At 40.4% G+C, this 26,560-nt stretch overlaps 2 protein-coding genes across 4 annotated transcripts in view; one reads left to right on the top strand and one right to left on the bottom strand.

Moving 5' to 3' along the window:
- Nucleotides 1-19,799, top strand: part of b4galt5 (UDP-Gal:betaGlcNAc beta 1,4- galactosyltransferase, polypeptide 5) — a 31,070-nt gene extending 11,271 nt beyond the window's left edge. The window contains exons 2-9 of the mRNA XM_003439026.5: nt 9,591-9,710; nt 10,286-10,399; nt 10,751-10,878; nt 12,638-12,754; nt 12,936-13,123; nt 13,214-13,336; nt 13,758-13,859; nt 15,282-19,799. Coding sequence (XP_003439074.1) covers nt 9,591-9,710; nt 10,286-10,399; nt 10,751-10,878; nt 12,638-12,754; nt 12,936-13,123; nt 13,214-13,336; nt 13,758-13,859; nt 15,282-15,429 — 1,040 coding nt within the window. The 3' untranslated portion in view covers nt 15,430-19,799. The remainder of the gene's footprint in view (nt 1-9,590; nt 9,711-10,285; nt 10,400-10,750; nt 10,879-12,637; nt 12,755-12,935; nt 13,124-13,213; nt 13,337-13,757; nt 13,860-15,281) is intronic.
- A 4,245-nt stretch (nt 19,800-24,044) lies between these two features.
- Nucleotides 24,045-26,560, bottom strand: part of emilin3b (elastin microfibril interfacer 3b) — a 39,104-nt gene continuing 36,588 nt past the window's right edge. For all 3 annotated transcript variants that reach the window (XM_005448812.4, XM_019350241.2, XM_003438880.2), the window contains one exon: nt 24,045-26,229. In XM_005448812.4, the coding sequence (XP_005448869.1) occupies nt 25,084-26,229 (1,146 nt within the window). In that variant the 3' untranslated portion in view covers nt 24,045-25,083. The remainder of the gene's footprint in view (nt 26,230-26,560) is intronic.

The raw sequence follows: 26,560 nt of genomic DNA, 5'->3' as shown, positions 1-26,560 counted from the left end.
ACTATATGTCACTACTACTATTGTGCAGCGTGCAACGTTTGCTTGCCCGTCTGGCCCATTGCTCAGTCAACAGGAGTAACCTCCAGCTGTGAAGAGATTTCAGCTTTGTGGTGGGGGTTGGGGGGGATTGGTAGGAAAATATCAAGCAGCAGGAAATGGGTAGTACAGTGTATGTTTGGGGGTTGGGGTCCATGTGTACCTGTCTGTGCATGTCCTTTGTATGCCCATTATTCAGAGCCACTGCAATAACACAGGAATGCATTGGACAACCGCCAAATATAAAAGCAGGAGGAAAGGGGTGAGATGAAGCTGTGGGTGTACTTGAGGAATGAAGCAATGCCCTGTCTTAGCAACACTGCAACTGTCTTGCATATTGTGACCTGACGAGATTTGAACAGTTTTTTTCGTCATACAGATCAGAAGGTCCGTTGGTTCTAACAAGGTTAGATGTGCATATTAAGTAAACTCTACGATTTCAGATTTTGTGAAATGAAGAGGCAAGAAAGGAAGTTGCAGGTCGGGTTAGCAGGTGAAATACAAGAGAAAATCAGAAACATCTGGCGAAAGACCAAAAGCTACGTGAGTAGAACCCAGTCATGTTGAGCTGGTTTAATGATCTGCATAGTTGTATTTCGCAGGAACTGCTTTGTTGTTCACAAAACCGGCACCTGAGATATTCTTGGCATACTACAGTAGAAAAAAAAGTGCAGGAGAAGGGAGGAGAAGGGCTCTCTCCAACTGGGGGCAGACTTGGTTCAGAGGGCTAACAGCAACTGGAAAACCATAAAACATGGTATAAAATGATAAAACTTTGATTTTTATCGCTCCTAATCTGTGTCCTTCAGTCTGAATGCTGAATATTCCATTTTGTTATGCTGGGAATTACATAAAGGAATTCTGTAAACTGTGGCCTACAGTATATATTTGTTACTTTTAATGAAGTTGTGCTTTTAATAGTTGTGCATCCTTATTTTATTTTTTTTATTTAGACATCGAGCAGTTCTGAAACACTGTAAAACTCTTTTTCAATAGAAAAGGCTCTCTTAAACGTCATAAAAATCCACCTATAGTTGGGCACAGGCATCCCTGTAGCTAGCAATGAAGTCACCAATTTACTTTAGAGCTAAAAATAAAACTGCCTATCGGGAGAACCAGAACATTTCCCGGTGGCTCTAGGGTTTTCTGCACGAACAGTCAGCTTGTCGAGCAATAATAAAACAGCTTTCAGAATCCCGGCATCAGGCAGACTTTCTCACTTTTGTTGCAGTTGTGGGCCTGTTAGATAAACAAGGAGCTGAATTTGTTGTAAAGCTTTATAAACCAGAGGAGGGCTGCAGATTCGAGGTGATTATTCTCCAGAAGTTTATCACTTCAAGCAGTGCAGTTCATGTGGGTTCACCCAACACTTTAATACTTAAAAAAGAATGTATGTTTATTAAACCGCGCAACAAGCGATGGTTTGTTTATTTGTTGTTTTTTTTAATGGAGGCTGTTAAGTACTATCAACAGCAGCAGATGACTCTCTGGTATAACATGACTTAAAATACATATGAGCTCTTTATTTCCTTTTTGTAACCGATCTCAATAGGAACCATAGCTTTCCTTTCACTTCTCAATTTCTGTAATCTCGTTGTTCTTCATGTCATGTTGCCACCCCGTGATCACGCGGTCATTTCATTCATTCTGATCGGTGCACTGGTACCGTTTTCAGACACAATCTTGGACCATTCATAAACGAACATTTCCCGTAGTCATGATTGAGTGAACAAACTCGGAAATAACCTTGCATTTCATCCTGTCTGCTCTTATCACTTACAAAACAAAGTCCCATTAGGATGAGAAAGTGAGCGCGCACTAGTAAGAGAGAGTCTCTCTCCATCTTGAGCTAACACCCATATGTATCAACAATCTGTCTATCTCCCGCTTTTCATCTCTCACGGTCCTTCCTTTAGATCTCTTTTCCAGTATTTGCCAGCAGCAGAGTGAAAACAAGGGGTCCTGGCCACTGTGTCGTTTATGTAATTCTCACTGCCACTTCTGGTCCCTGTGCTTCTCTGCCATGTAGTGGCTCAGCAGACATAACGAGTCAGGGGAGGGTCAGATATGCAGACAAAAAGGCTGATATGAGCATGTTCACACACACACACACACACACACACACACACACACACACATCCATACATTTGGGAGAGCAGAACAGATGGAGGGACAGAGTGGCTAGTGCAAGACCAATAATGAACTCAAACTGCACCTCATGTTGTCCCTGCTGGCATGTGTTAGTGTATACTGTGTCTGAGCGTGATTACATTATGTGGCTTTTTTTTTTTTTTACATTTTTTTTAAATAGACAGCAATGATTTTTCCATTACAGTCACATTTTATATACAGTTACAGTTTATATACAATTCCTACAACCATAAAATATTCTATTCTACATTTCATTCATATAATATAGTATGCATGTTTCCTACCGTCTTTCAAGAAGTGTGTCTCTCCTTCCAGCCACAAAGTTTCAGGCATTTATGTCCCCTCCATCTTTGCAAATTGCTGGTTAGTTTCTTTAGCACAAACAGAGCTGACGCTAAACAAATATGAGATGTTTTGCAAACTTTGGATTACAACAGGCATTTCCAAAGAAATGCCAATAACGTTCACGTATCATGCATGTCATAATCCAAAAATACTACATCCGAAATGTCCAAACTAAAAAAACAAAACAAAACAAAACAAAAAAAAAAACAATGTTTGCATGGTCGCCTTAAATCCATTTTCAGAATTATAGTGATTGTATAAAGATAATTGGTGACTAACGAGGGAGGTTCAAAGCAACCTTCGAACCTAGCGGTCAAGAAAGACGCAGTCACTGTAAGAAGGTTTTAGTTTCAAACAGTATTCCTGTCTTAAAACATTCACATTTAAAGCTCTGTAAATTCAAAAGTGAATAGGAAGGGAGTTCCCTTTTAAAATTGGTGTTTCCCCATTTTTACTCTGCTTCCTGTGCTCACAGCCATTGAGTACATGGATCATTGATCAGTACTCACCTCCAATTTTACATCAATAAAAAAAAACATCCTTTAAAACATTTTGCTAGAGGGTATAAATCTACTCTTAGGTCTCTGTAGGCATTCCCATTTGTTCTTATCTGAAAAAACTGAATGTAGGATTTATGTTCCACATATGCTCATATTCACTTTTGCAGCGCAACCCCTGGCATCTGCAATCAACAGAGCTTTTCACAGACCGTACCACCTCATCTATATGAAACACTTGCATGTAAGACTGTCAGGTCAAGTAATTTAAATGTAAATATTTTTTGTTCTCTGAAAGAAACATTTGAAATGTGACCTCTCACTCAAATCCTCATCACACAGGAATATGAAATTTGGTTTCTCTCAACTTGCAGTGACGCAGTAAGTCCAGACCACAAGTTTTCATACAGACGCCCACACAGCCAGACTTCTCTTGCTGTTACTCCTGCAGGCTCATGGCGATCTTTGACAGTGGAATGAAGAACTTAACCTTTGATTATGTAACTATTCTAATATCTGATATCCCAGAAGTATTGAAAAAAAAATTAAAAAAGAAATTGGCAAAATGCAAACAAGCATGTTATGGGAAGAGGCAGGAAAAGGACTATCATTAGCAGGAGCTCACATTGTGTTAGGTAAAATAAGGAAGTTCCTAACTTCCTCAAGGTCAATTCAGATTTAGATTTTTTTTTTTTCCTCCTATTTCTTTTTCCTTTGTCGACATAAAGTATGAGGATTTCAGAGCGCACTGCTTTCACTTTTGATGCTAGTCACATACAGTATGAAACTGATATTTTCACTGACAGGAAAGGTGGCATAACAAGAGAGTAGTTTACTTTTCAGGATTTCCTTCAATAGCAGGCATTTACCACCAGCAGAGATATCGTGGAGGGGGAAGCAACATTTCAGAGATACAGTGGATAACAATGATTGATTGAATTCAGTTGTTACAAGAGGAATTTAGAAGCTTTTAGAAGGCAGGGGGGTGGTTCCCACGTCCCTAGGAAGTGGGCACACAGCCACGAACATAAGTACTGACGTCATTTAATTTGCGGTAAAAAAGTATCTTGATCTTGTCAAAAAAAAAGGCGGGGGTGCTCTGAGAATGTAGACTTTAAGGAATTTTTCTTTTTTTTCTTCTTTTTGTAACTCCCATGGACCTTTGCTTTCTTCGTCAAATAGCTCTGTTGGGAGCAGGTCTGCATTGCTGTGCACGTGACGAGCATTCTGGTCAGTGCACACATGATGGTTTTCCTGTAATTTTATTTTTATACATAGCGCTATTTGGAGTTAGTCTAGATGTATTGTGAAAGATACTGTGAGTGTGCTCATCAGTGTGTCATGCGCGTGTGTGTGTGCAGGGCAGCTTCCTGATCTAGTTATGACTAAGTGTAACAGAGCCGTAACTAGCACAGCTGCCATTCCCTTTGTTCATGGTGGTATGTTTCACATTCTCTGAGCAAAATCACATTTTAGTTTGCGAAGATGGTCAGACAAGAAAAGAAAAAGATTGACCATTATTACTCTCTCTTACTTGCTTCTAATCCCTTTTTCCTTCCCTGGTGTCATGCATTACGGAGACTGTCCAGACCCTGACAGCCGGATAGACTCTTGAGTACAATAACAAGTCATAAATGAGTGAATGCCAGAGCCTGGTTTGCTAACTGGGAATATGACAAACACAAGAAAAAGACAGACACTGAACAAACAAATAAATCTATCATATCCTTCCTGCCTCTGTTACTACTAATAAAAACACTTATCCACAGTAACCAAAGCACAGCAAAGACCTTTGAAAAATAATTGCACACTGCTGCTTGCATAACCTGAAGTTAACCATGATAACATGAATGTCATTGTAAGCACAACTGTTAGAGACATGGTACCTAATCAGCAAGTCAAACATTTATAAGTACCAGAGCTGTGCAGGCAAGTTTTGGAGCACTTCACCGAGGCGTGGCTCAGCTAGTTAACTTTTGGTACAGCACTAAAAAACAAAATTTGCCTTTGCTTTGCAACCTTTGTGCAACTCTGAAACACCCCATCAACAACTCACTAGTTACAACAGCACATTCAGTGTGTGTGTTTATGTGTACATGTTTAGGCGTCTTTGTAATGACAGAAATTTGGCATGCCACTATAATTGTGGGGACGAGCAGTGACTTATGAAAAACTGATAAAAGGACTGATAAGGAGTTTATTTCGTGAGATAATTATGCCCCTTGTTTGGTCTTTGAATTTCTGTGTTTTTGTTTCGTTGTTTTTTTGGGGTTTTTTTTCCTTTGTTGGGGTGGGTGGGGGGGGGTCACACCTATCAATGGGTAAAAGGACAGGGGAGGATGTAGAATGTTCTCTGTGGTAAGTCATTGTTCATTTCACATGTGCATGTGTTCACTGACTGAGGCATGGCTGTGGGTGTCAATCTACGGTAGCTTATATATTTCTCAACATCATATACAAACAGTTCAACAAGATAAAAACAAGTGTGTCCCTTCAGATAAGATCCAGTTTGTGTTTAAAAAGGTCAAGTTACACATCACCATGTGCAAATGCCAAACCTTTATCAGCTGATCAATGCACTCAAGTTACAATTGTTACAATTGTTGTTCCAGTTCATTGTGAGGGATTTTGCGTTTTTGCTTAGAGTAATCACCCATTTTCCTTCCCATAAGGTTTTCAAACGAAACTGTGTAGAAAACGCTCTCACAATTCAAACGCTCACCTAATCCACTTTTAAAGTCAATTAATATGTGTGAATAATATAAATGGTAAATGGCCTGTATTTATCTAGCGCCTTTCTGGTCCCTAAGGACCCCAAAGCGCTTTACATATCCAGTCACTCACCCATTCACGCACACATTCACACACTGGTGATGGCAAGCTACATTGTAGCCACAGCCACCCTGGGGCGCACTGACAGATTATGATATGATTAATTTGTGAACATAGTGCTTTCTTGGCATGGCTCTGTAGGTGTCAATGATATACAGCAGCATTAAAATGAACATTTTGAAAGTGACATCTTTAAATGCTGAGAGCTATGAGTGCAACTAGAGTGGATGCATGCAGAAAGCATTTCTGGTCTGAGGTGTAGAAAAAAATGCCTTTCAGCTCTTATCACCCAGCTAGCAGAACAGGACCAATCACCTCCCACTGCTGAGCTATATCAGTGTGCAGTTAATTGCCTTTTTAGAGAAAAAACAGAGGGGCATGTGCGTGTTTCCTTTTTTTTTTAGTTCTTTGTTTCCTTTTTTCTTTTTCGATTAACCTCTCTTGCACTACAATATGGTGCAGGGTCAGTGCCTGGAATTGTCCCCATAAGCCTGCAATCCATCATTCAGATCATTTTCTTAAAATGATAGCAACAAACGGACTTGACAGAAAGTGATACAAACCACATTACACCGAGACGGCAGCACAACTAGATGAAGAGGGAGATAGAGGAAATGACAGATAAGTGGGAAGAGGGGAGTGATATGGAGAAAGAAACGAGGATAGGTGGGCTGGGCTTGGCGTGCTGGCTGGATGTTCTCTGAGAGCTATAGAAGACAAGGTCGTTCAAGGTCACCTGTCGTGGTTGATGGGTTACAGTGCGTGGTGCTGATGGGATGAAGAGCTGGAAGGGTTTGGCTGGGGAGGGGTCCTACATCTCTCCGTGTCTCATTTATATAGTTGTATATGCCGACACTGACAAAGCTCTGTGGTGATACATGCCTCCTCTGTCCTGATATGTCTAATGTTAATGGCCTTGTGTTGTAACCTGCTATGTTAGTTTCCTCTAAAGCCAAGGTCTCTCATGGCTATTGGATTTGCTACAGTTTATAACCTTGCCTACCTCACCGTAAACCATTAATCCAGCCTCTAGACTGATTTTTATCACATTTTTTTATCAAATTTTTTTTGTTATCTCGCTACATGGCTTGTTTTTTAGCTAGTAATTTCAGTCAACCCTTTATATTAAAATTTTATACCAAAGAAAAGACTTCTTGGCTTTGCCTTAATCTTCATATGCTGATGTTTAGTACAGTATGGCCTTTTCTTGATAGGGTTGTTAATATATAACACACTTGTGGTAAAATGAAAGTACACCCTCTTTCAATTCACCTCTTTCAGGTTCTTAAATTTCAAAGTATAATGATAATTTGGTCCTTAATAGGTCTTGAAATGGCACGTCTTTGCTGCTTCCATAGAAATTAGGGTAAATACTAGCCCATTGCCAGTATTCCCAGGAGTGTGCAGATACCCAGGAAATTCATCCGAAGAGCAGACCCTGCAATGTTCAGAGAAAATGCAAAAGAACCCAAGAACAGTTGACGTGTAAATGCTTCACGAAGAGTACAGTCATACTTGTTTGACTTGGACAGGTTGCAGGAGAAAGCATCTTCTTTCTAAGTTCTGAGGATAATATGGCAGTATGGCTTAGGTTTACAAAGGACATTCTTCCAGAAAGAAGTCTCATGACTTCTGGAAAAACATGCTTTGGACACGTGAGACCAAAGTGAAGATGTTTGGTTTTAATGCACAGCAACACATTTAGTGAAAACCAAACACAGCATGTCAACACAAACACCTCATATTAAATGTCATGCATAGTGGAGGAAGGGTGATGGTTTGGGGTTGTTTTGCAGCCACAGGCTTATTCTACAGTCACTGAGTCGACCGCACACTTTTTTTGTATATTGAAGTATGAGACAAATGTGAGGCATCTGTACGATAGCTAAAGCTTGGCCAAAACAGGATAATGATCCTATCAGCAAGTCTATAGCAGAATGACTAAAAAAGACAAGAACAGATTGTCCATAAACCTCAGTGAACAGAAGTCATGCTATAAAGAAGAGTGGACCAAAACGCCTTCACTGAGATCTGAGTCTTCTCATTTAATATTGTTTAGCTCATTTAAGATCTTCTATGATAAACACCTGCTTATTATGTTGTGGCAGGGTATTTTATGGCTTTTTTTTTTTTTTTTTTTTTTACTGTATATCCATATGCTTGGCAGGGATGAGAAAAAGATTTGTCAGAATATGTTGGTGCTTGCACTGGGTCACACTCCAGACGCCTCTTAGCCTTTTTCCATCCATATGGTGCCTCAGAAGGGCATCAGTTAATGCGTGTGCATGCGTGTGTGTGTGTGTGTGCGCATATTTGAACATGCATACGTGTCGCTCCTCCTCTACATGTGTCACAGTGCAAGTGAAGAGAATCTGTTCTCGGTTCCATTGTCATCTTTTGCAGTTCCAGCTGCACTGTAGTATTTGTGTGCTGCAGAAGTCAAATTAGAAGATTGATTTCAGCTAACGCTTAGCTACTAGTCTCGGGTCCTGCAAGCCTGGCAGTTTGTAAGATGTATTCAGCCATAAGATAAATGTGATGGAAACTGTAACGCAATTACCATGACAAATCACATCCTGGGGATTTCTACCTCAGCAGTATACATGGCATCCACACAGATACAATGTCCGCAAGAATGCAGTCATCTTGACATCTTGCCGGTGTTGGACACAGAGCTACAAAGGCAGAGAAGTTATTCTATGAGTTGTGTTTTTGCCTTTTTTGTTTGAATTCTGAAACTTGAGTGAGTGTTTTAAATGTTTTTGAATGTTTTTAAAGCTTCTTACTATGCGCATAGTATGCCATACCTCTTTACACCAAAGAGTGCATGCATCACTCAGTGTGCTCAGCCACTCAGATTCACAGTTAGACCAAATAACCCCATTTTGTTCCACTACATTTCTGGGCAGGTTAACCACTGTTGTGGTGTTTATCTAGGTCAGTTCCATGCTGACTGGAACGCTCACTAAGCCTCTCTGGTGTAATTCCCAATTATAATTGGGAATAAATCTACTGAACTGTTATAGCAAACAGATCTTCTACATAATATTGTGTCAGTTTGATGAGATGTCACTGGTACAATAGTAATCTCACTACAATTCCACAGACTGGCAGATTCACCTAGAATCTTTTTCGACTTCCTGTTTCCTGTATGTGACTCTTTGCTGTGTAGTTTCAGCCACATCCTATATGTGCCCGTCACACTTTCTCACGAAAAAGAAGGCTTCAAAAAGATGCAGTGGTTTTCAGACCTTTATGACTGCTTAGTATAGTATAGTAAAATATTGCGGCTACCATAGAAGGAAGTTAATCAATCACTAAAAATCCTTTTTCATTTTCATAAAAAAGTTTAAGTTTAACCTCTTCTCCCACTGCTTCTCTTCAATATACATTAACATGCCATCGGTCGGCCTCTTGATATTTAGTTGGGAAATTCCCTCCTTACTGAGCACACCCATGATGTTTGCAGTGCAACCTAGTGCAACCTGATTTCTTAAACATGAATATTGTTTGAAATAATTCTCAGAAAGAAGAAGTGAAAGGATAAGGGGTCTGAGAATGAATATATGGATTCTCAGACATTTAAAACATTTTTAAAAGTGGTTTTGCGTTAACATAATATGATTCATGTCTGTGCTTGGGTTTCTTAAATACATGCCTCAGTCTGTGTTTAATAATGAAGTGTATTAATTCTTTTTTTTTTTCGCCTGTTTTTTCTTCTGTCCGTAGTGAATGAGTATGTGTTCATGGTCCAGGCCAGAGGGATCCAGATCAGAGAGAACGTGAAGAACATTGGAGCTCAGGTTCTGGAGCAAGTAGTGAGGGGGGCTTACAGCATAAATGGCACAGGTAAAAACATGCCCATGCACACTATATTAGAAAAGTTTAGCACAAATGCTGTCTTTCATATCCTTACAAGAGAATGAGGAAGTAAAAGAAAAAGCGCTCTTATGTTTTCACAGTTAAGTCTGTTTGCTTTCCAATAAGTGACTCATGCTTGCTTTTACTACAAAAGATATTTTGAATGACAGTGAAAAGCTGTTGGGAAAATACCGGGTGTATCAAAAAGAATCAATCAGTTTCAAAGTCCTTTAGTTCTGCAGCTGTTTACCGGTAATGATCGAAACACGTGCTGTTGGAAAAAGGGGAATTGTAAGTTTCACGTGATTGCCTGTTGGTGGCATTACAGCCGTGGCTCCAGACATGCTCGCAAAAGTATGGGACAAGTTTGACTATAATACAGACATGTATTCATATTGTATTCAACCATGTATGTTAAAAATTACTGTTAGCTTCTGTGTGCATTACTTTAGAAAATGTCCGCCTCCTGAAATCAAATGATTTTCTTTTTTTTTATACACGCTGTACATCAAAGCGTGAAGCCGGTCATGTTGAAACGTGCAGATTTTTGTTTTCACTTTCAGATTATTCCTATGATTTCAACTTCAGCGAAAGCGATGCTCTTCCCACTACATACCTTCCCGAAGGTTTCACCTACCTCCCCTCACAAGTTTGCCCTGAGAGGCTGCCCACCATGAGTGAGTGCACTGTTAGAGTTATGATTTTAAAGTTTAATTTGAATTCTCTGCAGTAAAAGTAGGTAACAAATGAAAAAAAGGCTCTCAGTGGAAATGTTCATTATGCCTCTGTACTTATTTGTTGTAGTATTGAGCTGTGAAACTGTTTCAAAAATATGTTTTATATTAGCTTTGATTGATGACACATCAAATACAGGATGGTGTTATAGCACAAGTGGATCTTTTTCCTCTCTCTACTGTTCTTCTTTGCTCGCACACCGTGTCTCTTATTTTCTCCCCCACGCTCTTGACCTTTCGTGCTTCATGACTGTTGCTTGACTCCCTCTCACTCTCTCTTTCCCCCACGCACAGAGGGCAGGTTGGAAGTGAATATGAGTGAGATATCTCTTGAAGAAGTAGAAAGATCCTTGCTGGAGGGAAAGCCCAACATTGTCCCTGGAGGCTACTGGAAGCCCACAGACTGTTTACCTCGCTGGAAGGTAAGTGCCCACTGAAAAAAAACAATCTTGTGTGCAATGTGGCCGATGGAGCAAGAAATAGTGGCTTCATAGAGTGGTTTGTATATTGTTAAAGTATGGCTCAGCAAAAGAACATCAAACAGAACTTCTTGAGAAATGTTGCTTAACCCTCCTGTGACATTGCAAAGAGCTCTGCACACCATAGCATGCATGTGCTCTGCATACTTGGGTTTCTGTTCAATTGTCACCTGTTTGTAGATGGTCGAATGGTTGTGCAACTGTTTCCGGACGACTTATTGCATTTTTTATATAAACAATACCTCTCACACAGTGCAGCAGCATTATGTTTGTAGCGCTGGGCCTGCTAAAACCAGCCTTTGCCCCACAATAACGCCGATATATGTGCGTGCTTAGTTGCTATCTTTTTTAACACCTTGCTAAAAGTAATGTAGGCAATAGTAATGCAAGAGTTTCTACTCTGAGTGTTCAGTGTTTCAATACAGAGTTTGCATAGCAATGTCAAATGAACAGCAAAACCTTAAAATTGGAATAAAGACAAAAATATTGTTTCCACAAAAGTTCTTTCTTTTTGCGTTTCTGCGGCATTAGACAGCAGCAGAAACTCTCCATGACAACACAAGAAAGTTGTGTTTATTTATACACGGAGCATAGCATAGCAGGAGTTACTTCATAAATTACTTATGATAAATTATCAGACACTGAGACAGGATCGATCTGAAATCTCACAGCAAATAAGTATTATGTATAATAAATAAGCAATAGCAGTTTAATAATGGTCTGATCTGTTGACGTCTATGCATGTGTTTAGCACACATAGTCCACAACATAGGTCAAGTACCGTGTCTGATTGAAGCTGTGAAGAACATAAAAGCTTAGCCATAAATACTATCACCGTTACAGTAGTAAAGCCAGCACTAAAACATATTCTCTACCTCAACAGGGCTTTAATGTCCTCATGGAAAGGTAATGATGAGAGGAATTACCAGAATTTCTCCTATGTGTACCTTTCCTTTTATGCCCTTTCTTTTATTCTGTTGCTCCCTGTGCAAATAAGATTGATGGAGCTCTTCTATTTGACATTCAAATTCCAGAAATGGTACACATAAACACAAAGTACAGGAAGTAACCTAAATTCCAGCCTGTGTTTGTGCTTTGCAGTATTGTTTCAATCTTTAATCTTTAGCCTAACAGTACTTTTTTTTTTTTTTTTGCCCGGTAGAGTGATCTTGCCTCCCATCTGTCTGTATCTCTCTCACATTCCTTTGCCCCAAAGGACCGTGTATGGTCTGACAGAATTTTTCCCCTGTTTATCTCATTAGCCAGCAGTCTCTTTCTCTCTCTCTCTCTCTCTCTCTTTCTTTTTTTTGTTTTTACACCTGTCTCTTTCTTATCTTCTCCTAGCCAGTTCTTTTCTGTGAATATTTCGCTTTTTTTATTGATCTTCAAAAGAAACTGGAAAACAAGAACAGCCATTATTACAAATCTATGGCAAATCCGCCAATCTTGTGATAAATCAGGTGCTAATTGGAATATTTTAGTGGTTTCACACAGCACACACTAAGATGCTGATCAAGATGACCAGATCGGACAAACATGTTAAGCTCTATTTCAGTATTAGTGTTGATTTGGACACGTAAAGGTGCTATCTGCTCTAACTCACCCTACTGCTGGGACATCACCTGAAAATTTTTGTACTGGATTTATCTCTATATCTTTGCAATATATTCAAGTCCCATGTTATTCTCCTTTGTGTACCTAGGTGGCAATCCTAGTTCCCTTCAGGAACCGACATGAACACTTGCCCATTCTCCTGAGACACCTGGTGCCAGTGCTGCAGAAACAGAGACTCCAGTTTGCCTTTTATATCATAGAACAAGTAGGTTCACTTATTTTCACAATCAATCAATTGAATTCAGAGGTAAACAACTACATGAATTTCATCTCAAGCCACTGTTTTATGGAAGATATATATATATTATTTAAAACAGTTATAACCTATTATCTTCCTTTTTTTTATAACAAGGCATCTATACCAAAGTATCTTCTTTTTTCTTTAGGCGGGTACAGAGCCATTTAACCGAGCCATGTTGTTCAATGTTGGCTACAAGGAAGCTATGAAGGACCTGAACTGGGACTGTCTGATCTTCCACGATGTAGACCATCTAATGGAGAATGACAGAAACTACTACGGCTGTACAGACATGCCCCGACACTTTGCGGTCAAACTGGACAAGTATTCCTACATGTGAGTCCTGATTATTGTCTTTGGGGAATTGCAGAGTACATGTATTCGGACCCCAAATTGCATCTCAATATGTATAATTGTCCCTCCAAGGCTTCCGTATAATGAGTTCTTCGGTGGTGTCAGTGGCCTGATGGTTAAGCAGTTCAAAAAGATTAATGGATTTCCCAATGCGTTCTGGGGCTGGGGAGGAGAGGACGATGACCTCTGGAACAGGTGAGGGCAACTTGTACAGACAAACACACACTGGCCTTTCTGATAGAGCTGCAGCACGTGGTTAACAGTAGTGTTGACATTAGGCATCCTCAAGTGATGAGGTAGGCCATTTGGCACATAGAAGGCTATTGTATTGTATTGTTTTCTCCCACTTCGGCCCAGAGCGTTTCCCCCACCTACACAACTAACAGGCAGCTGTACACACAGAGTAAATCACACTACCAAGTCTCACTGATTCTCTTGTATATTTGTTTCCATGAAATCCTTCCTTTTTGCATTTACTATGAAATCTTTCTGATGTATTATAGCTCAGCTATCAGAGGCATTATTGTCATTATTATTATTGCAGGATCATAAACACAATGCCTTTTCCTCCCAACTGTGTACAATATGGATTACATTTTTAAATATGTTTGTGTAGGGTGCAGTTTGCCAATTACACAGTAAGCAGACCACATGGAGACCTGGGACGCTACATGTCTATTCCACATCACCATCGCGGAGAAGTGCAGTTCCTGGGCAGGTTAGTGTCCTAGGTTTTCACAGCTCACTTCCAAACAGTACATAACACACACTCCCAACCAAAGGAGGAAGCTGATAATTGCAATGAGGCTTAGACTCATGTGATGTAAGCCAGTCACATGAAAAGCCAAAGCAGTACCTTTGATAGAATTTCCACTCTTTTAAAGACTTTGCATGTGATATGCTCGTATGCTTTAGGGCTAAATTCCTGAGTAACTTAAAAATGGCCCAAAGAATAAATGTTTCTTTCATTTGTTAATAGGAAACCTAGAGAGTCTATACTGGATAGAAAATGATGATAATTACCAAAAATTGACTTTAAAAATCCCTTGGTCAACGTTGTCATGATTAGATGAGTAGCATGAGTCTTATGATGAGGTTTTCCTGTGAAAATAAGTAGTGCAGTTGAGCTTCCTGTCTAAACAGGATAGTACACGCTCATTGTTACATTGTAGCCATCTTTTAAGGTGCTTTTATCTTGTTTCTTTACATAGTACTACAGTACTAAGTGGAATTTATTTTCACTTATGTAACTTTAAAATAAGCCTTAAATTTAAGCTACTCATATACTCATATCATTTAGGGATCTACTAGAATACGTTTGCACATTTTATGTCAAACTATTTTATCCCCTCTGTTTGAAATGTTATGTTTTAGCTCCTTTCTCTTCTAAGCCCAGCCTGATGGTCACTTTGCCTGACTAAACTGAGGCAGCAGGGGTGTAGCCCTCTGTCTCAGTTTAGTCAGCTTTCAATTTTACTCTTTGCACTTTTACATTTACATGAATGAGGATATTTGTCACACAGTGCAGCTGTTTGTTAAGGAATTTTTGCAGTCCAGAGCTGTACTTTGGCAGCTCGCCTGAATGTGAAGGGTGGTTTCCATTAATGAAGTCGAATAACTTTTATTCATGTCACACTCTGATATGAATTGATCCAAAGCACTTTCCAGCTTTTTAGTCATCTAGTATGCAAAAGTTTTCTTCTGTTGAAAAATGTATGAAATCGATGGTACAACATAGCAGGAGACTAAAAGAGTGCAAGTGTGTATATATAGTCTGTGTTAGTCCTGCAGCAGACTGCCCCCATGCCAACTCCTCTGAGATATTTTAAAGTTGTTTAGAAACACCACTGTGGTTAGAAACAGTGGCTGATTAAGAGGCAGTGGGCTCTTGCTTAGTTTTGTTGAGGCAACTGCTCGTTCTTTGTCAAACTTGCGGCTTTGAACATTTAGTGATGTACATAAGTAGTAGGTTACAATCCTGGGCCACAAATGAGGTATTTTTGACTGTTTAGACAAGAATCACTCCATTTGGCACAAACTTTGGACTTTTGCCAAAAAATTTTGCCATCCTTTTCACATGTAACGAGAGAAAAGTGCTTCTTACTGTGTTCTGTTTTCTCCTCTTGTTTTGCGCCTGCAGGTATAGTCTTCTCCGTCACTCAAAGGAGAGACAGAAGGTGGATGGTCTTAACAACCTAAACTACTCCCCCCTAGTGTCCAGAATGCCTCTCTACACCAACATCACAGTCAGCTTGAGCAGAAAGCTTGCACCAATAGCTGACTACTGACGTAGGCAGAGCTGGACTGCAAAATCAAAGTCCTTTGGGACATCAGCCATATCTCACCAGTTGCAACACTGCTTAGGACTTTTTAGTTGACAGATTTATTGCTTTTTTTATTTTGGTTGTATGCAAAAAAAAAAAAGGAGAATCAAAAGCATATGTTTGATAAATCATATAAGAAAATAGGGATAAATGCTGCACTTGTTTGTGCCACAGTCCATCACTCCTCTCATCTGGGCTTATCTAGACTTCAGTCTCCACATGCCTTTTGCACCATTTTGGCCTTCAGCATTCATTCCTCAATTCATTTTCTTCTTCTGTCCATCACTAGCTCCTCGTGGCACCTCTGTGCTCGATGATTTCGATAGGTTATGGTACACATACGTTTAAGTGCACGCACATAAACACACACACACCACACATGCACGCAGAGTTTGGCTTAAATGTGCTGACATTGTCCTGAGGCTATGATTTTTTTTTTTTTTTTATCACTTTTCTCTTGCACTTCTTATTTCATAAATGCAGTACGCCTGTGAAACATTTGCATGCACACATAACACCACACATCAACTTTAAGCGAGTGGACTCTTGCAGCTGGTTCTGCATACGGTATGCCAAATCTACAAGAAAAGAGAGCAAGAGAAGATGACATAGGGAGTTAGAGGCTGTGGTTATATATTGTATGTGAAATAGTTTTTCTTTCTAAGTTTAGAGAATATTGTTTCCTTAACCATCTCTTGTGTTTTGTCTTTTAAGCACACGATTTAAAGACTGATGTTTGCGTAATTGCATGGAATGTCCTGCCTGCCTGCAAGTGGCTGTATGTTGGAGTGCAATGTTCATCCTGTTAGCAATAAGCTGTAATATCAGACAGCAGAACTTTAGCCCTGACTTCCTCACTATACAGATGCAATAGCGCGGGTGCTAGCATACCCTCATTGGATTAGAGAGAAGAAGTGACTGCGTATGCAAACTTCACACTCAACCCAACTTTGCCTAAGCAAACATGCCACCCTGTTCAGAAGTTGCGTGTGCCTGTTTGCGTGTCTGTGTGTAAGTGAGGGAGAGCTATGCAAATGGCCTGTATGTGTCTCGTTGTCGGTTCAAAGTTATCGGGGTGACGTCCCGGGAGACTTTGCTTCTGAAGCTTTGACCGGCAGGTTGCAGACCTCACTTGGCATGCGGGTGTGAATTCGGGCCAGGGAGAGATAAACACTTGCCTTTTTTATTTTTAGGTTTCACGTCTTCAATGTTTACTCACCTTCATTGTGACAAAAGAGAATTGGAATTAGAAAATACTTGATTGCTGTAACTGTCACTGGTGTTTACAGAAGCGTTTGCTTTGTTATTTTGCAGATTGTGTAGTCTTTGTAATACTGTTAGCCAGCCCTGCTTCACTTTGGGCCCTGTGAAAATACAACTACCATTCGATGGCTGCCTTTACTTTTTAAATTACACCTCTTTCTTTATCAACATTTAGATTGGTGGGAAAAAATCCACAGCTTGTCTCAATCCTTATCTGAAGTGTCAGGTTATAACCACTGATTAGCTTTGTTAACTTGTGGCCAGGCTTTGGCTTGTGAGATTTCTTGTGAAATTCATTTTTTTTTTTTTTTTGATAGAGGAGGGTGCTCTAAACAGAGGTTTATGTTCAGTGGCATGCAGCCTTTCACTGTGCATTAGACACAGACAACTCTCTGGCAGTACATAGAAGTGTAATGCTCCTCTCCGATTTGTGTGTGTTTGACAGTGTTGATTTCAGTAAAATCCCAATACTGTAAATGAAGTTCCTTTTTAATATATCATACAGACTTTACTGTCCTCACTGTCTGTCCTCTAGTCATGCAGCTACTTCATTTCACACAAATCGCCTTGTACGCATTACTTAACATGTACCTTTTTGAGGAAAATATTGGTGGTTGACTTACTGTTGTTCCCACAATGAAATATGGAGCAAAGAGGCTGGACCTCATTTTATTTATTTTTTTGGATTATTTTCCTTAATTGTTCAGTTTTTATTTTATCTTGCAGTTAATGTGACGGTTTAATAGGTGACACAAACTGATATAGATGCACTGAAATGTAGTCATGCGTAATTGTGTGGGGCGGTGAGGTTCAGGTCTGTGTAAATGAGGCTGTTCCATTTCATTCAGATTCTTATTCCCTCTTAAGAAAATGCATAGATAGATAGATAACTGCTTCTAATGAAATGGAATGGGACCTGTAGCCTGGTATTAAATGTTAATCTCCTGAGCAGACATATTGGAGGAGGCCATTTTGTGTGACAACCACAGGAAGAGCAAGACACAGAATCAGAAAATGCTACTGGTCACTGTCTTTCACTGATCACCTCCATTATACTAATTGATGATCAATGGTGCTGACCTTCCAGAGGTCCCTTCTAGGGACTCTCTCTGCGTGCTTACTGGAACCAATCCCAACATCACAGAGGCTGGTATTGACAGGCAAAACATCCTTTAAACTTTACATTTTAAATCCAATTACAGGAGCGGATGTTGAGCATGTTTACATCCATACATTTGTAAGCCTGTTGCCTTTCCACCTTAAAGTTGATCCAAATTGCCGCAAGCAGAAGCACGTTTACTTCCTAGCCTTTCACCCAGGAGGTGTCCAGTGGAAGTCACAGACAGTAGGAGCATTTTAGTTGAGTTTTCTTTTCCACGTGCGTTTGAGTGAAATGGCTAAACCTTTCCGAGGTCTACCTATCCTCCTAGGTTTCAAAGTTTCTGTTTTGTTTTGGTTTTTTTCCTTTTGGTTTTGCAGCACTGATGACAAAATTATTTATAGTGACCTTGTTGTGAACAACTGGTAGGTTATTATTCTAGGTCTTGGTACCTACATAATGCACTGTATATTATCTCTTTTTTTTAATGTTTCATTGCTTTAAATTAAAAGCTAGGTGGACTTATAGCAAAAGCCAAATGGTTTTAAATTGAGTGTTCAGGTAAAGAGATGGACCACACAGGACATCTTAATACAAAGAGGCCCTCTGATCGAGACCTGGTTAGGGTCAGTATTAGGCTTTATACTCCACAATGAAGAACGAGCAGCTTCATAAGCCAACACCATCTTTGAAGAGACTAGTACACAGCTTTGTGTTTTTTGTGACCTTGCAACAGGGACAAATCAGTCAGTACTTCTGCTTTTATCTAAAACAGGAAGTAGATTGATTTTACTCGGTGATAAGAGCATGTTGGCTAGTCTTGTTCCAGTTCTATCTATCTATCTATCTATATATATATATACATAAATAAAATGTACCTGGTGTCAGTCCAGACCCAGACCAAGACTGCTGCTCAGTAAAGAGTCTTCATCGTTCCATTATCTCACCTCATCCATTCTGTGCCAGTTTAAATGAAGGGACCATTCTTTGGGCATCTGACAAAACTGGCAGCCTTAAAGCTTCTTAATTTATTGCAGTGTTTTTGGGTTTGTTCTTGTTTTTGTTTTTTCGTTGTTTTCCATTCAAGTTTTTATTTTATTTTTTTTATAAGCAAAAATATTTAAATTGAAAAAAAAGTGCATATCAAGATAATTATCATTGTAAATATTGTTGTGTGTAGTGTTTTAGAAATTCTATAAGGTCTTAATTCACTACAGATGCTAAAGAACAAGGCTTCGGGAGGGTTTGGCTTGTGGGTTTATCCGGTGCCATTTAAGTGCTAGTAAAGCTTACACAGTGACATCAATGTTTTTACATCACTGCTTCCCAGCACAGACCTTTTTGTTTCTGATGGAAAAATAACCTCATTTCATAAATTTTAAATTCCTCTCACGATCTCAGAGGTGTTCTGCATCCCGCAGACCTCCCTGTATTTTAACGCGCTGTCGCAATGCAAGGCACACGTCGTGGCAGACAGAGGCGTAAATCCTTTGATGAATTTAACTGTCCTTGTATCTGCACGTGACGTTTCTTTTTAATAGTGACAGCAGCTGAGATAAGGCGCAGGTCACAGGAGAGCGCTGCGGGATAGCAGTGTTTCAGCCAAAAAAACAACACCTTATGCTTACAATGCAATGAAACACAGACACCCAAACCAGCGACCACAATCCACTCCAAAATCCACACAAATTATTTTTTTGTATGAAAGCTAACTATTTAAAAAAAAAAAGAAAGAGAAACAAAATACAGCTAAATTTAAAATTTATCTCCTCTGATTGTAAGGAGAGACTATCTCCTTGAACTGAAGCCATTTGAAGCCACTTGTCAAAACTTGATGTCAGCCTTATGTGGATCCGTTTGTGTATTGGCATATTATCTTTTGATTATTGAAATTTGTATGATGGAGATTTTTCTTTTATACCATCATTGTTATTGTCAGAGTACACCAATAAAAGTAAAACTTGTAAAGATAGCTTTCTGCCTGCCTGTGTGTTTGTTTCTCTGTCTGCATTGAGATCAATCTCCATTCTGTGAGCTGACTGGAACGGCTGCCTCTTCCCAGTGTGGTCAGTGACTCTTAAATATTATAAATCACAACAAGGATACACTTCACACACGACGACTACTTCACAGTGTAAACACGTACACGCAGACATGCTTGCTCTTAAGAGACCTTCAGTTTATATTTCATCACTTTGAACAAGATGCAGAACACAAACTGGCCAAGTCGGTCAAGAGCAGCCAACACTGGAGCTCAGCTGGAAGTAGCTTACAGTAGCTTGAAATGACTTCTGCTAGGCTCCTTAATTAATTTTACTAAAAACATAAGTGCATGCACGAGTGCAGAAGGGCTCTACATTGACACCAGGGGATATAAACGGCATCCTGTTCCTTCTAAAACTCCTTCCTTAACAGAGGATTTTTGTCTGTATTTTTGGCCTGAGGATCTTGTGATTCACAGTTGACAACAAAGTTCCACTTTGCTGGGGCCAGATTCCTCTTTTTCTTTAAGTGCAGTCCTGTTTTTCTGAATGCTCTGCTGTCAGTTAATGCTGTACAGACCGGATCCTCAGACAAAAATGATCCTTATTCAGACCCTCTGACCTATCACCCAGTTCCCCGCTGGGTGAAACCAAAAACAAAATGAGTAGCAGCTCCAGCCCTATGGTGTTTAGCACATTTAGCTGAGTATCTCCAGCGGTTAACAGAAGTGACATCTGATAACTGAATTATCTTATCAGTAAAGGAAATGCAAAACAACAGGGAACGAACTCAAACTGAATTCCATGGAATTTGTGCACCACTTCTCACACTGGATCCCATAAACTACACATGCACAAGGAGAGGGCTGTGCTTTATTATATGATGTGCTTGGAAGTGTGCAAAAAATATACTTGCTTCTCTGCTGCTGTGTAAAAGCAGTCCCAGTGTGTGTGTGTGTGTGTGTGTGTGTGTGTGTTTGTGCACAAAGGGATTTCGCAGACGCACAGGGGCCTGGCTGGAGCAGCCACATCTTAATGGAGTCTGGGAAACACAAGGCTTTGGTATGCTAACACCAGTGTCACTTAGCTGTCAGACACACGCACAGGGGGCAGCTCTTAAGATCTCAAGAATTGTTTTGGCATTCACACACACGGGCATTCGTTATGATTCTTTTGAGTGTTGTGCCATTCAAAGGTTTTGCTGTCATCTGTTAGTGTCTTTGCCTATCTATCTACACACACACACACACACACACACACACACACACACACACACACACACACACACACACACACACACACACACACACACACACAGCTTCATGTGTGTGTGTGATCTATGTGCTGACACCATGCATTCAAGGGCCCATCCTCTCATATCTGGTTAAATCACATGTTTGAATAATGGAGAACAACAGTGCCTTACGGGGTGCACAGCCTGTGCGTGCGTGTGTGTGTTTGAGCCGCTGCGTGCACGACAGCAAGAAGCAGCGGAGTAGAGAAAGCAACAGCACCCATGTGTGGCTGTCGCATGGATTTGTAACATTCTTTGGTATTACATAACGGTCTGTTACAGAATCAGGTATGAGCGTTACTCCGGCATAACAGGAACCCTCTCCCCTTCGCCCTGTTTGACGTGTTTTTCTCTCGCCACTCTCCCATTTCTTCTGTCTCTTCTCTGGGTCATCAAGAGGACAAACTGCTGTGTAATTCCGCTTCCCAAGGGACGACAGAAGATCCAGCTGGTACTGGACACCGGATTTCAAATTTACACTGCTGCAGTTTTTTTTTTTTTAATTGTATTATTTCTGTATTTATTTTTTGCCCTGTTCAAGCTCACTGTTTGTTCCACGTGCCAGCCTGTGAGCAGCATGTGAGCCACGATGTCGCCTCTGCAGCTCCTGTTGTGTCTTTCCTGTCAGGACACAAGACACGCAGCTGAGAGACAAGATGGCTGTAAACACATCTGTTTCCACTTCTCACATTATTCATCCCCCTTGACACTGTTGTGCTTTCTGTCTCAGTGTCCATTCCTTGCCCTTGTCACATCCCTGTCTATCAGTGTGAGTATTCCACCTCAGCGAGCCGGCCCGTTCTCTCGCCTCACTTCCTCCCAGTGTGGTCATGACTTTGTTCACATTTCATGTTTTTTTCATGATTAAGATAATTTCATATCCTCCCATCCCCACTCGCGCACACACACACACACACACACACACACATTTCTCACTTCTGCCTGTCCGTTTCACATATATGGTACTTTGCAAAAGTCTTGAGCCACCCTTCATTTCTTTATATTTTGCTGGGGAAATGTGAAACAGGTTTAACAGAAACGTGTGCCAAAACATAAATGAAAATAAGACAACATTCTGTAAGACCACCTTCATTCTCCAACACAGCCTGAACTCTCTTTGGCAAGCTTTCTTCAGGAATAATTCTTCAAGACCTCCTGAAGCACATTCAAGGCTCTTCTCTAGATGATGGGTGCCTTTTTATCCATTCTCAGCTTAATAGACCCTACTGCTTCAATTATATGGCGATATTGGCTTTCGGGAGGTCAATTCAAGACCCAACTTTGTGCTTTTCTATCCAGATATGCTGTTACTGCATTGGCAGTGCGTTTGAGATCACTGTCATGCTGAAAAATGAAGATGATGCCACTCAGATGCTTTCCAGATGGTATCGATCAAAATCTGACTGGGCTTTCTGCTTTCATAGTTCCATGAAGTAAGATCCCCAACACCACTGACCGAAATGCAGTCACAAACCATGACGGAGCTTCCACCGTGTTTCACAGATGGCTGTAGCCACTCACTGTTGTACCTCTTTTATGACTTCCTCCATACATAGTGGTGATGGTTTGAACCAAAAATGTCAAAATTTGGATTCAGTTTTCCATGAGACCTGTTGTCACTGGTTATCAGTTGAGTTCTTATGTAATCCGACATAGGTCAGCCTTTTCATCCAGTTTCATTTCTTTTGAATGGCTTTCTGACAGAAACAACCTCCCACAGAAGCCATTACTCACAAGGCTTCAGTGAACAGATGCATCTCTCGGGTCCTTGCAAGGCTTTTTTTAATTTCACGCTGTGATATCTTTGATATTTTATGTAGATTCAACTAAAGAAATGGAAACAAATGATTTGAATTGCATTTTTATTTTTTTTAAAGACTGTCGGAAAGCCCGGAGAACTTGCTCAAGACCACTTAAAAAATTTTCAAGAAAGTCTGGCTTCTAGGAATCAAATTCTAAGGAAATGATACTCAACACTTTCACGCCATGTACATATTTGGCTCCCGAAGCATTTTTAAAAAAATCTAGCTTCTGGATTTCCTTCTGCTGTGATTGCTCCATCCTGTTCTGTTTACTGTAAGATGTTATCTTTAAAAACTATGTGCTGACGGTGTACAGAAGGTCTGCTGATGACGCTTCAGTGGAGCAAGGTCAGCAAACCTTTTTACAGTTGATCTTACCCAGCTTTATTAATTCATTGTGATTAAGTGTCACCTGATCTTAAAGTCTACCAAACTTTTCACCAAGTGACCTTATTTATTATCTGACCGCCACGCAGCACCACAGTCTTGTGAACTGATTTGTTTTGCAGATTTAGCACATCGTTCTCAAACTATTTCAGTCACGTCCGTATCAAATGAGGTCAGACTTTCATGCATCGGCTTGGTTAAGTCAGCGGGGTTGAACAGCTTACTCTGCTTAGTCAAGCATCAGATTCTTCAATCCTATATGCTTCACTGCAAATAATGATATATTTCTGGTCCCCATTACATGCTGGCAGCCACTTAATCACGGAGGGATGTTACTGTCTTTAACTATGTGCTGACTCTGTAAAACCTGCAGTGCAGCGAGCATATTGACTTAGTTGTAATTCAAATTATTTTTGCTGTTTAAATTATTTGGTAACTTTTTATTAAAAAAACTCTTAGAAGGAGGAAGTTTACTGCTCTGTGAAGTGGACAGTTTAATGTACTTTCAGCTTTTGGTTGCTGGTTACACCCTTTTAATGAAGGACACAAACAGACTGTAGAAGAGTACAATGTTTTTCAGATCTTTTTAAAGAATATTGGGGTGAAACAGACAAAATCTTGGCAGGTACATTTTTATCGCCCTCTTCAGAGAAATAGGCTAGAGCTGGCTGTAAAAAAATAATCATTATTCCAGTGTTACATCAGATTTTTATGAAGGTGTAGATTTAAAAAAATTCATTAGGAATGCTTTCTACTGTGAAAGTTGTCATGACATACTTTATTTTTACAGGAATGGCTACACGTTAAGAAACAACAAAAAGAAAAAGGCCGAAAGGTTTCCAAGGTATTGATGAGAGAGACCTAGATGATGCTGTTTCTGCTATACCACAGCACAGTGTGACTCAGTAGGGTCAGGGTAGCTCACTGAAGCTGAAATATAGTGGAGAATTTGAGGGGTTAGAGAATTTGGTTTAAGGAGAAGTACTTACCACCCAACTTATAATTATAATAATTAAACAGAAAAATGAACTTGATAAACTAGATGATGTATAGAGTTCCTTACGCTACAACAGATAAAGTTGTACTTATTGTTTTAGACTGTTTCTCTACTGTCGACCACGCCGTGTTGTGTGTTCTCACTGCCCCCTAATGGTGAATTATGGAACTTCTCTGCAACTTTGAGCCAAGTGGCAGCAAATGAACACAACAGACAAAGCAGAGATATATTTGTATAAGGCATTTTTAAACGTGTAAAACAAACAAAGGTTTACAAAAATGCAAATAGCACCAAGTTGACATACAGTATTTTTTTTAAAAAACAACAAAAAAACAAGGCAAGTGTCCACACAGAGGTTGTTGAGTGTGCTTCTCAGCAAAAACCCATAGCAGCACTGTGTTTTGCTGTTTTTTTCTCTAATGCAAACAGTTTAATATCACAACAATCCAGTCACTTCATATAAGTTAAACAGGTAAAATGTCTAAACAAAACAATCATGATCAGAGAAATGCCCTCTAGAATAAAACCTTGAGAGAAAATATTGCCCAGCTATACAACCGTAGGCGTGTCTTTGTATTCTGTGTTGTCCTCTTCTCTTTCCAGATGATTCATCTAAACACCCAGGACATCTGGATGAACTGGGATGAGAAGCTCACAGGGAAATGACTTTCACTAGTTTGGTTAATTTGCGTCTGTGCAGAGTGGGTTTAAGAGACAGGGGACAGAAGCAAATGAAGGCTAATAAAAACCACACGTAAGTCTTAATTTTTTAAAAAAACTCTCTAGCTGAAATGCTACTGGTCTCCTTTATGGTTGGCAGCATCCTTGGCCTTGCAGTCTTTGATGTCATCTTTCAGCTCAGCTAGCTGTTCTGCATGGATTGCCAAGGTACCGTTTACTTGGGACAGGTAGGAGTCAGAGTGTCTCTCAAGCTCCGCCCGGATCCGTTCCAGGTGATCCGCCAGCTCGCTCAGGTTGCTGCACTGGCCTTCTACCTGGGTCACCCTGCTATCGACATCCTTTACCTCTTTCTGCACTTCTATTGCTGTGCTGCGGCAGCCCTGTAGTTCCCCAGCCAGCTGTCTCTTCAATGACATTAGCTCCCCCTTCAGCTGGACCAGTCGCCTCTCCCCAGCTCCAAGGAGGGAGGCTTGGTGGCCCATGAGTTTGGTGATTCCTTGCACTTGGTTGACGAGTTGGTGCTCTCTTTGTTCCCATGTGGAATTAGCATGTCCCACTTCACTTGCAATAAAGCTAAGAGAGTCCTTTAGGCCCTTCAGAGTGCGGTTCACAGAGTTGATGTTGACCTTTAGCAGTGTGATTTCTCCTTGGATAGACCCTTCTGTTTCCTCCTGGGCAATCCGGAAGAGCAAGTTCTGAAGGGTGTTGTTTAAGCGATCCAGCTGGTTAGAGTGAGAGTCCAGACGGACTGTCATCTTCTTTTCCATCTCTTTGCACTCGTCCTCTACTTGAGTGCCGCTGACACCTCCCGCTGGTGGCGTCGAGGGTGGGCAAGAGGTGGTACAGAGGAGCTCCAGGTGTTTTAACTGTTTTTGAATTCCATCCAGATCTCCTTCAACTCTCCTCCTCACCGACTCAATCTCGGTCTCCAGCGCAGGAACCACCTGCCCCTCCAGAAGAGCCGGGGCTGTGGCGTTACTCAGCTCCTCCACAGCCACAGAGACTTTCTCCTCCAGGGTCTTCAGCTTGTCCTCAAACAGAGTCTTGAAACCATCCAGACCACCAGGAAACCCTTCTACCCCGTCAAAACTACCACTTGTGGCATTTATTCGGCCCTCTATGTCCACCAGTCGAGTCTCAATCAGGGTGTCTATGTGGATGGTTTGGTCATTAAATGCGGTCCGGAGCTGCCTTTGTGACTCCGTTAAGCCTTTAACTGACTCCTCCAGCAGCGACACACGATGAGACAGACTGCTCACCTGCAACAATCAATAACTCATTAGTTGTTGTGTAACCCATGTCATGGCCCAACAAACTGCACTCATAAATTGTTACAATTTAGTGATGTGACCCTTTCTGGATTTCAGAGCTGGATTTGGAGCAGCCAAGGTATTTTTAGTACCTTTCAACAAAACTCCATAATAACATTTCAGTATAGTGTGTTTCAAAGGTCTGAGAGGGAAACACTGGCTTTTTAGCACATATGAAGTCATCTCTATGGTGGGGCTTTGAACATAGAGTGGAGAAGCACTCTTTACACCACTCTGCATTTAATAATTACTTATTATTTATCTCCTTTTTTTAATCTTT

This window comes from Oreochromis niloticus, linkage group LG20 (genome assembly GCF_001858045.2).
Source record: "Oreochromis niloticus isolate F11D_XX linkage group LG20, O_niloticus_UMD_NMBU, whole genome shotgun sequence".
NCBI classification, from domain to species: Eukaryota; Metazoa; Chordata; class Actinopteri; order Cichliformes; family Cichlidae; genus Oreochromis; species Oreochromis niloticus.
The sequence above is the reverse complement of the archived record's forward strand: the minus strand, read 5'-3'. Positions and strand labels throughout refer to the sequence as shown.